The 12,294-nt window shown below is 38.5% G+C and overlaps 1 protein-coding gene across 1 annotated transcript in view; it reads left to right on the top strand.

Annotated features, from left to right (window-relative positions):
• The first annotated feature begins 5,812 nt into the window (after positions 1–5,812).
• Positions 5,813–12,294, top strand: part of LOC131245655 (callose synthase 7) — a 108,625-nt gene continuing 102,143 nt past the window's right edge. Inside the window, exon 1 of the mRNA XM_058245251.1 lies at positions 5,813–6,361. Within this exon, the coding sequence (XP_058101234.1) occupies positions 6,148–6,361 (214 nt within the window). The 5' untranslated portion in view covers positions 5,813–6,147. The remainder of the gene's footprint in view (positions 6,362–12,294) is intronic.

Genomic DNA, 12,294 nt, shown 5'->3' with positions numbered 1-12,294 from the left:
CTCACAATAAGGAGTTGTCACGCACATAACAATTCATATATTTGCATTCCATAGACATGGCTGACACAAATCATAATTCCATGTCCATTCAGACATTTCAACAAACACATAGACTACACACTTTAACATACACGTATTAGACTAGTTATAACATATATCCTGATAAGCCCTTTTACAAAGGAGTTGTCACATACACAACGAGCATATATTCATGGTTAATAATCATGGCAAGCATAGATCCAAATTCCATATTCATTCAATCATATCAACAAACATATGAAATACACTATATTCAATATAATTTCATATATATGTGTAAAGCGCGGGAAACGTCGTATTTAAGCATGTGATAGCAATCAAGTCAGTCATAAATCATTAACTGACATTGAAAGCTTTGAAAACCATAACCTAAACATTTATAGTCCGCACCTTACGCCAGTAATCGCGTAACAGATTCGTTTTAGACACGTAGCCTTTGTCAACGGCGGATTGGCAACCTACAGTATGAAATAGGTTAGTTATTTCATTACTTACAATGTTTGAAACCCTATAATAGGTTAGGGTTAGGTTTTCTTACCTAAGAACGGAATTGGAATCGCCCATATCACGATACAGATATGGTGGCTAAGTGCATGGAGCAACGAGATCAAATCCCAAGATGAATCTCCAACTTTCACTCTCACTTTCTCTTTTTTTTCCTTTCCTTTTCTTTTTCTCTCTTCCTTAGGGTTTAAAAATTCGTATGGAATATTAGAGAGAGGGTTTAAGGCCCTTATATAGGCTCAGGTCTGATGGAAATGACCCCAAGGCCAAAGTATACTTAGGTTATATCCAAAGGACGTCTGTTTCAGCCCAACGGAGTACTTCTGGTGGCCCCTTTTCTGCGTACAGTCGGACTTAAGCTCCCTGACATTGGATCTAGGTCAGGCTGAGTTTTCGCTCTGATCGGGTTTACAGATCGACCGTGGCAGACCAGTTTCAATTCAACGGTCACGGGCACTCGATTAGGGCCACAAGTGCATTGCCATGTATGGGACATTTCCCCTGATCTAAGGGTGTATTTGGGTCAGATTCTGACGGTCTGAATTCTTATATTTGGCCCACCAGCGACACGACTCAGATTACTTAAATTTGGATTTTATTTCTAAAGATATTCATGTTTCTCACACACTTTGCTCCGGGCTCAAGTTGTGCATTTCTAGAGATAATTAAGACTTGATTTTCGAGGGGGCTGTCAAGTCCAGTAATGCGGTCATAGCTGTATAGTTTTGCGGTTATCGGACTTTCGACGTGCGGTCCAGGTCCGATACCGAGTTTCGGTGTGCTCCCGAGAGCAACCGGGTTTAAGGATGGATTATAAGTTTCAGGGTAATGTAGCGTCAACGATTCTGCATGGCTTGGGTCTTGCAGATCATATTTAAAGTGATTAGTGCTAATTTCACAAGTACTCTAGTTTAGCACTTACTAATCTTAACCTAATTGTTAAAGGTTCTGGTCCTGGGTGATTTCTATCTGAGGTGGTACTCGGGTCCTTGTACAGATTTTTCTGAGACGTTATAGTCATATACTAGAGATGCAACGCAAAAATGCGAATCTTCAACCAGTTCACGAATAAGAACATTTAGTAATTGGAAACATCACTGGGGTCTAGTACACTCCAACATTGGTTGCCGCCCATCGTGCGTATGACCAAGTGAGTAAAAAAGACCTCACTATCTGCCTCATTAGTGATATACCAATGCCCACTCGGTTTGTTGATAGCGGACTTATTTCACAATCTGGTTAGACTCGACCTAGCTTATAGCCCCCTACACCTGAGCGGATAAGGTCACACCCCTTTCCAACTGACCTTGACACAGTGGGAGATGCGGCCTACTAGTATTTGACACTTGGGCACTCATGTTATCCACTCGATCTCAACGTTTGAGCATTTTACTGGTACAATAGGGTTTAAGGACTTTCACCCAAAGACATCCATAGTGCCCAAGTGCTAAAACATATATTTTTGGTATCCAATCTGGCCAACCATGGTATGTCTGTGGAGGCCACAACCCTGATGTCGTTAGAGTGTGAAAGTAGTTGTGACATAAAGAATGCGAAATGCATGAGTCATACTATCGAAGTCATACACTAAATTTGCGCAAACCACGCGATCGTGTAGGGCAACCCTATCTCATATGGGGTCCCCTAAATATCTCACGCTGAAAGGCGTATACTATGATCAATCGCCATCTACAACAGGTATACAGATGGTGCGTATGGGCATATGAATGTGCATGGTATCCATTACACTAAGCATGTTACCAGTGTGTCCTATTAGGCTAAGTGTACTAGCATGTTATCCAACATATCATGTGATAACCGACCTTAATTGGTCCTATATATACATAGAATCAGACCCGAATGGAAGGCCTCAGTAACAATGTAAAAGTCTATGTGGCGTGGCCCATGTTAGACTAACATCGACTCATCATACAACTTGTACAAAAAGAAGGTCTAACAACTAGATGTAAGGCATGGATAAAAATATATATGCCAAAGCGGGACCTTTTTGGGACGGCTTGAATAGACACCTACATGAGCAACAAGTGTGACCTTAGGCTACTAATATATTGGGCACATGGCCCACCAATGATATCTCAAAATAATAAGATTATCAACTACATAACAATAAATACTTTAATACGATGATCTCTATTGTCTGAACATTGACAATGTAAATCGACAATTACAAATCGTTGGTTAGTTACTCGGATGTGATCCAGTACTTATGGCCCATCTGAGACTTGGGATTTCATCATGTCCAAGCAAAGTGTATATTTTATTACAACCATGGTGTATTACATACGTACACTAATTAGAGATATTAAAGTTGATCTAATAATTAAATTCAAATAATTGTAAATATATTATGCATAGTTACCTTTGGATTATAGGGATTTTGAATCCAGGGTGTTAAACATAGCCAGGGGATTCCAAATCCAGGGATCCCAAATCCAGGGATTTTAAACCCAAGGGAATTCCAAAGGATTTTCAAAACCAAAGAGGTTCAAATCCAAGGGTCTCATTCTCCACAAGATCCTTGCAGTGTGGTCCGCCTAAGGTCTGGACGGCCTAATCTTTGGTAAGCGTCTCATTAAAATCGACAAAGTATTAAAAATAATCAAGATAGATAAACAAACAAGAGATAAATACCTAATCCGTCTGTGGGATCATATGATCGAAGCGAATGGTCAGCAGGATGTGACTATATAAGATCGATTGCCTAAGTAAACATTCAATTGATCGGAATCCAACAACTTAGGGTTGTAGACATTTAATCTAATCCTACAACAGTAGCAACACTATAGTGGTGGATGTTGGATAGTAGCAATTTATGTTAGAGCTAGGCTAGGCTATGCTAAGATAAAAGTAAAGATGGAAGAAAGATAAATTGTAAAAAAAAATTAATATATGTGTTTGTCATGGGGCCTCGAGCTCTTCTTCGCGTGCTCCTTTTATAGCTTGTTGAGGTGGCTAAACCTTCTTCAGGTTTCCTTGGTGATCCTGGATCTTCCACGTATTCAACATACATTCTGAATAAGAAGGTCTTTAGATAGATCTAAAACTGCTGGCTTATCGAATCTTCTTCTTCTAGTTGATCCTTTATGGGAGATTTTCATGGCCCACTAATTGGATTCGGGGCTAGTCAAGAGAATATCTGTTGTTGATCCTGAATCTCAAATTGATCAAAATCATGAATCTTGATGGCCAATCAAACTACTTCATGCATTTTACCTTAACTCTCATTCCTTGATGGTTCGGAGTGCTAGAGGGATTAGATGGATTGGATTCACCTCATACTGATATGTTATTGGATGGGTCAAATCTTTCATCGAACTCTTTAATTCTCTTTATTTTGATTAATATTGTATGGCTTAGGACTCAATTTGCTTGATGCCGCTCTCTCCTAATTTGGGTCCAAACCACAACTGGATTTGCTTGTATATTGGTTCAATCTTCAAATCTTTGAGGTAAACGAAGCCTTCACAAATTCTTCACGTCTTTGGAAAAAATCTTTTGTTTTAGGAGAGATGGCTTTTCCGAATATATTATAACTAGATCCATGATAGGATTCATTCTCTCTCGGTGGGTTTTCATACATGTGCTGGGCATACTGTTGCATTAATTGGATCGCTAATCGTGGCCACATGGCATGCACTGATTTGCTCCCCTTAAAGGCATGCATAAGGGTATGTGTCATCACATTAATAACTGAATGTATATTGTCAAAGGAAAAATCTATTGAAGATATCTTTGAGTGCGAGTAAGATTTCTGTGAGTATCAAACCGTAGTGACAACACATGGTAATTTTTCATTAGCCTACGTCAGGGCATTGGACATGAATGTAAACACTAAGGCCCATCCATTCATCCATTTGCTAGCTTATTTTGCTTATTTTAGGGCATGGACACAAAAATGAAGTAGATTTAAGCTCGAGTGGACCATCCAGCATAAATAGTGGGGATAATGGCACCCACCGTTGAAACCTTCCTAAGGGCTCAATTGGGAGCTTGTACTTGAGGTAAATGGGCAATAGAATTGGATGTAAATGAATGGAGAGTAAATGGCTCACTTAGCATGTGTTTGGATGGGATTAAATGGAATGCATTTAAAATCTAAAATTTTGTTTGGATAAGAGTAAATGGAAGGATTTGGAAAGCATTGGAAATTTTCAATATATTCCTGGTAAAATATATGATATCCCAAATTAGTTTTAATATATCAAATTAGTGTACATATGTAATATTTAATAGATTGACTCTCATAAGCCCATTGAAATATATAATTTAGCCAAAAATAAAAAAAATTGAGCCTTGAATAGGCCACGAACATAGAGATCACAAACAAGCAACTTGCTAACATTTTTTTACCATTCATTTAGATGACCAACTTTTAGATGGTTTGGATCATTTTATTGATGTGATTTTGGTGATGTATTAGGTATTTTGAATGGTTTTGGAGCATCACTGGTATGTCTGGGATACGATGGACATGTGCGTGGTGCCACATTTGTTTACTCAAGTGACCCTCTAAAGAAGATTAAAAAGATATTTCACCTAATTTACTTTCAAATTATCTCTCATGAGAAGGATTTCATTTATAAGAGGATTTGATTTCATTTCATTTCATTTGCACATTTACTTTCATCTAAAGACACTTTAAATACTAATTTCATTTACTTCCAATTTCCTTAATTTACGTCCATTTCCTTCTATCCAACGGACCCAAAGCTCATGGTAGTGTTAATATGCTATTTCAACCTGGTGATAAGGTCGGACAGACTTGGATAGACTAAGGGAAAACACGGATATCAACGAAATCCAAAACTTTCACGGTTCCAGAAAGTTTTAACCGCCAGTGTTCAATCATCACCGTTTCTTATAGTGTGGTCCACTTGAGCTTTTTATCTACTTCATGAAAAAACGGATGGAGGGCGTGGATGTAAAACAGATACATCATGGTCGGCTCCACAGAGAGAAACACATCGACACACCACCAGATTGGCGTCACGGGATGGATGGATGAATGGATTCAGGCTAGCGAAGTCGTATCTGTAACCATTCACTTTTCTCCTACTTTCACCCACATGCTGATTGTATATAATAATTGTAAATCAACGGTTCCTACGACCCAATTACTGACCCCCGATCTCTCACGCTTATGCCACGTTGGCACATGTGCCGCGATTCACCCTCTCCGATCTATCCTATTTCGAGTCGCGAGAGTATTCCTCAGCATATATAAAAGCCCCTTCCCGCCCCAAGCACATACGAAAAGGGCACTCTCAGAGGACAAAGGGGGAGTTTGTCTTTCTTTCTCGTGTCGCAGGAAAAGCAAAAGCAGAGAGAGAAGCCCTAAAGCCCTATCAGATGTTAGCTTTTTCTAATTCCTTGCTTGTTCGTCCGAGAAACCGAAAGCAAAAGAGTCCTAAAAGAGAATAAACTAAATATAAAAGAAGGAAATCCCTCTAAAATGCGCACTCTCTCTCCATTCACCACCCCATCCCCTCTCTTTCATACTGACCTCAACAGACACAAGAAGAAGAAGAAGAAGAAGAAGAAGAAGAGGAAGAAGGGGGAAATCTCTCTACTGATTGCCACAGGATGGCGAGCTCCAGCGGGACCAAGAATCCCAGCGAGACTCCGCAGAGATCCTTCTCGAGGCGGATGTCTAGGGCCCCGACCATGCTCAATACCCTCGAGGACGACCCCACCGCTGTCGACAGCGAGCTCGTTCCTTCATCCCTCTCCTTCATCACCCCCATCCTTCGTGTTGCCAATGAGTTGGAGCACATTAATCCCCGTGTCGCCTATCTATGTAAGCTCCGCTCTGATGCATGCACGCACGCATTTCAATAATCTATACACGCACCAAATGCACGATGAGAAATAGCAAAAGAAGGATGTCTTGTTCTTTACTTGAATACTGTTTGTTTTATTTTATGGATTCTATTATTTATTATTTAGAACTCCCAATGCATGTTTGAAGCGTATTTCAAAATTATGAACAGAATTCACAGTTGTTTCTGTTTTAACTCGATGATTTAAGGATGATATTGGACACTCAACTGAATGAATTCTGATGAATTAGATCAGTAAAAGAGGAAATGGATAATGTGGGGCTAGTGCCACTCAGTTGTTGAGTCCAATTTGATTGTCTTCTTCTTCTTTTATTTCCTTTTAATTGCAATTGTGGTTTGGGTCATCAGTAGGAATTAAGTTGGGATTGTCCCTGCTTTTGAATTGATTTACTGCAGTTCGATTCAATTAAGAATCCAAACATACCCTAATTTTGGTGATATCTCTATAGATGATACTAAGTCTACTTACTTAAAATTCGTCTTGCAAAGGACAAGAAAACTATATGAAACAAATTGGATTAACAGATGGTACTATTTGAAAATGACTGAGTAAATCATAACCAATGAGAGCATGGTAGAGGTCACTTCACAATAAGAAAACCACGAACACAAACTTTGAATATTGAGGCACATCTACCAACTTTAACAATGTATTTGTCTCCCAACTATCCATAAAAAGAAAGTATTTGGCCACCCCCAACTGGTGCATGCATGTTAAAGCTTCTGGAGGTGGGACTCAAATGCATGCTAGTGGACATTTATCTTGGACCATAGCAACCACTATTTGGTGGGGATTGAGGGAGACTAAGTGTATAAAAGTTGCGGGGCTTCATATCAAAGGAAGACGGGAACTTGAGACATAGACATTGAACTTACAACTACAAGTTACAATTAATCTTTACAATCAACATCAAAGAAACTTTAGTGTTAACGGAAAACAAAATGAAAAATTACAACAGTGGGCTTAAGTTCAATGTCATTAATGTGCTATACCAAGATTTTTTTTTTCCCCATTGGCTTCAAGACGCACAGTTTGATTCCTTTCATGCCAAGTTTGAAGAATGCAATCACTAGATTTTCTGAAACTTAATGTGCAACCAGTGAGGGGTCAATTATTCCTTTTAGCCATTTGATGTAATCCAAGAAGTCCCTTTTCATCCAAACCATCACTAATGTGAATTTTAATATAAAGCCTTATACTGGCCATAGAGCAAGCATCTTTGCCTCGACAATTGTCATGATTGCATTCTGTGCCGCTAATTCTAGATGACTTGATTGATCTTGTTGAAGTCTGCTCCGTTTCTTCAATCAAGTAGCTATGTTTTATTTGATGTTGGATTTGAAGGTGCCAATGAAGTTGGGTTTGAGCTAGCTGTTGGGAAAGAGGTTCTTACATATTGGGGAGTTAGAACACAATGGTGAAGGTCCTTGGACAATTAGCACAATCGGAGCTCTTGATATGTTGTTGAAGTGAGTTGGACAGTTGGAAGGCTTCGCAATGATGCCTCAGATTACCTTTTGATATGGGGGGTTCAGTCGTGATGTAGTGTTACCTAGACACATGGCATTGGTGCCAAGTGTCAAAGTATGCATCATGGCAAACTCCAAAAATCTGGGCATGAGGACACTTTCATACACATGAATATTTTTAATAAATAAATAAAACGATAAAATGGGGGTTGGTGTTTCACAACATGGTGTATAGCACAAAAAACCATTCGATACAAGATAGCCACCACAAGTTGCTTAAAAATGATGTAGTTGCATGGGTTAACGTGCCTTATTAATCATCTATGGCTTTTTTTGAAGCTTCAAATAGTATGCGCGCTAGCGCGTCCCCCCTTCTTCAGTCTTTTGATTAGAGTAGGGGTCACAAGAGAGCAGGGCACGACTTTTATGAAGCTTCAAAATGTATGCGCGCGCTAGCGCGTTCCCCCTCCTTCAACTTTTGATTAGAGTAGGGGTTGCGAGAGAGCAGAGCGTACTGCCCTACCATACTCGCGAGTTTGTTTATGGTCGCGACTGTTGTCATGGTCAGCGATAGTGGAAACTTCTTTCTCTCGTTCTTGATCATATTGGAATGGGATGATAAGTCTATTTCTTTGCCTCTTCGCCAATAAATCGAGTCCTCTTACTTCTTTCTCTATTCAATCCACGAAGATTTTTGTTCCTCTTAAATTCTAGAAGAACAGTTGTGTGGGCACTAGTCATATCAGTGGTGGAAAAGGTATGGAAAGCTTGGATGGTATGGGTTGAACATAAGAAGCTATGGCACCAGACAATGAAACCATTAGAGGCATGCCTATTTTCCTTCTGAAAATCATCATGCACAAAAGGCGCCTTCCCTTTGACCCTGGCTCGCTCTTTTGGTGGCAACTGCTTGAGCTGCCAGTGAGCAGCAATAGCAAGAGAAAGTGTATGCCTATTTTGATCGGACTTGCATGGGTCATCATTAACCACGACACCTTGAGGAAGGCGAATAGCCTCTCCTACACTTCTCTAGCAAAATGGCAATGGATGAACAAATGTTTACCGACTCCCCTTCATGCACATTACACATATACTGTGGATAACCATCGACCTCTTTTGGAGACTGTCAATTTTAATGACCCTGTTCCTGTGACACACCTACCCCACTCTCAAAATTACTTCTCCATGTAATTTTAGCTTTCCACTATAACAAAGGTTTTCACAGGTTAACCTTAATAACCTCTTACGGTTTGTGATTTTCATAGGCTATCACAACTAACCTTAAGTGATTTTAACGGGCCTATCACTTCTCAACCCGATGAAATTTTTCTGGGCAATCTCATTTAACCCAAAGTAAAAATAATTTACCGTATGAGAATGTCTCTTCTTTAAGACGTGAGTCGAAGTGAAGATATCGGTGAAGCCTTTGAAGATGAAGCTTCGGTAGATGCAACGGTCATTTCTTTTCTCAGATGAAAATAAATCAATGTATGCACAACCAAGAAGGATCTATGGATAGATAATTTTTCAAAAAGAAAAATCCTAAATTCTGCAGATTCAATCTTCTATTCTCAAGTTGAGTATATGCCACTCTCTATTTGAATTTAACAAGGTTTGAGAAGAGAATTGAATAAGCTAAAATATAATATATGAAAGACAATGCAAATAGCTTGAAAGGAAGAAGATTTTTTTGCTTTTGTTTCCTGCATTTTTTGTGTTGAAACAGTAAGAAATGAGCTTTATTTATAACAAAAGGATTAGAGCTTCGGTTAGCCTAAGAATCCCTTCGGCTGGCCGGAGTTTCACGATTCTGTTTCAACGACTAGCAGATTTTGTGGGATCCGATTTGAATCAATCTTAGGTTGGCCCGAGACAGAATTTGGCTAGCCTGAGATGGTTCGGCTGGCCGAAGATAAGGTTAAGCTAGCCGAATTACCTTGAAATTTAACGTAATAACACAATAAGTTACAACTTAGAAAAACCACTAAGATGTACTTTAACCTAGGGTCATTCCTAAGGTCTTCTTTACCTGTAGGTTGGCATACAATTGATTCTTCTCTTGAAATTCTTCCGAGCCTTCTGATCTTGAGATGTTGAGCTGCGCTCTAGTCTTGAAATGTTGAATTGAGCTGAAGTTCCACACAATATATATTTTATATACGAAATTCGACAATCTACCTGTGTGCGTAAAATATTAGCACTTACAATCTCCCCCTTTGTCAATTTTGTGACAAAACATAACACATTACTCATTCATCCTATTACACATTCATCCACATTCATCACATTGCAAGTACTCAAGACTACATAGACTCAATAAGCATATTCAAAATAATGAAGGCCTTGAACATGAACTTTTAACAAGAATTCCCATGAAAAATATGCTACTCCCCCTGAAAATATACTAAAAAAACTTGTTTTCACATGAGTCATCTCTCCCCCCTTTTGTCATAAGTTGACAAAGGAAGGTGAAGTTCATTGAGCATAAAGGAAGCATGAATAGAGTAAAGCAAGAGAAGCAAAGTTCTGATATTAAGCAAGAGTTTCAAGGTACAGATATTAAACAAAATACTAATATCAACAATTCAAAGAAACAAACTTGAAACATCACTTGGACTCAGAAGAAGATGGCGCTTGCATCTCCAGATTAATACTTTTCAAGCTATTGCACATACGATGAAAGTACTTTTTCATTTACTTCATATTAAGCTGTTGGTTTAAAACAAGAGCTTCTTAAGAAATATGCAAAGCATCCATCCGATGCTCCAGAGCAAACAAACGCTCATCAAAATTTGAAGGATGATAATCAAAATCATCCTCATCTTTAGCTAATTCTTCCTCCAATGCATTGAAAATATCATCCATGTTAACATCTTCCTGTTCTCCCTACATAATGTCACATTCACCATGTTGCTCAGGTAGAAGATTTAAATTCATCATATGCATATTAGAATAGGTAAAAGGAAGTTCGGATTTCGGTGCCTCAATGGAAGGAATTTGGACTCAGAAATATTATGATATAGATGTCATGAGATATCCAAAAGGAAGAGAACCATGTTTTGGTTGCATTTGATAGTGGATAATGGAGTAACAAATAAGAGTTGGAAAACAAAATTGGACTCCAATAGCAATAATATGTAGGATACGAACCATAAATGGAGTGAGATCAGTTTTGTTACCGGCTTTAGGATATACATTGGACGTAAAAATATGACGAAGAACACGATACTTAGGAAAAAGTTTTCCAATTGGTAGGGCATTATTGGATCTCTAGTTTGCGTCAAATCCACACAATGCTCGGGTAACAGATCCTTTTTCAGAGTTGGACATCTTTTCCATCAAAGGAGGAATTTGAATTCCATCCTCCTCCAAGTCTATATTCATTAATGTCGCAATGGTGGAGGGTGAAATTGAAAGTCTCCTTTAAGAATTTGATTTTAAAGAAGATGTCATCCTCTAATGTAAATTTCGAGATGGAGGAATACATTCATTGGACTATTGATCAGTAAGCATTTCCTCCCCATTGGAGAACCTTTTCCCAACTAACCTTAGACAAAAGTTCATGCAAGCCATATTCAGCGATATGATTGAGATTTACCATCCGTTTAATAATAATATTTTTGGATCTAAAATCCTGAAGATTTTTGGGGTCATCCTCCGGTGCACGGATGGTCTGAATTTCGAGAGGAACTGATCTAGACGAAGAACCGGCTTAAACTTTCCTCACAACACGTTTAGTTCACCGTTCCATAACTCACAATTGAGAGAGAAACACAAGGATTGAAAAAAAAAATCAACTCTAATAAAAAAAACCAACACAAGGGTTTCAAATCTAAAGAGAAAGGGTTGAATAACAAGGAGAAGACAATAAGAAACCACAACTTCAAGAGAATGGAGCAAAAAGTACTTACTAACAAGTAATGGAGAAGGGGTGACCGAAGGAGACACCTGCTAGTTGAAGAAGAAGAAGAAAATGGGGGAAAAATGATTTTTGTATTTAAAAAAGGGGCAACCCGACCTTCGGTTGACCGGACAATCCGGTTCCACTTTGGTTAGCTGAAAAAAAAAGCAGAAATATTTTTAACCACAAAAATAAAGACAATCAAGCAAAAAATAGTAGCTTTAAAGAGATGATTATATAAAACATAAGTCAATATTATACCTTAAATTTAAAATTTTAATACTGTCAAGCGGTTTGGTTGGAATATTTGCAAGCTGCTTTTCTGTCTGAATATATTCCAGCACAATTGTTTTCTCTTCAACTAACTCTCGTATATAATGATATCTGATGTCAATATGTTTTGTTTGAGAGTGTTGAATATGATCCTTGGATATATTGATTGCGATGGTGTTATCACAATGCAGGTTCATTGTATCTTGATTTATGTCGTAATCAACCAACATTCGCTTCATCAACATA

This window comes from Magnolia sinica, chromosome 5, assembly GCF_029962835.1.
Source record: "Magnolia sinica isolate HGM2019 chromosome 5, MsV1, whole genome shotgun sequence".
Taxonomy (NCBI): domain Eukaryota; kingdom Viridiplantae; phylum Streptophyta; class Magnoliopsida; order Magnoliales; family Magnoliaceae; genus Magnolia; species Magnolia sinica.
The sequence above is the reverse complement of the archived record's forward strand: the minus strand, read 5'-3'. Positions and strand labels throughout refer to the sequence as shown.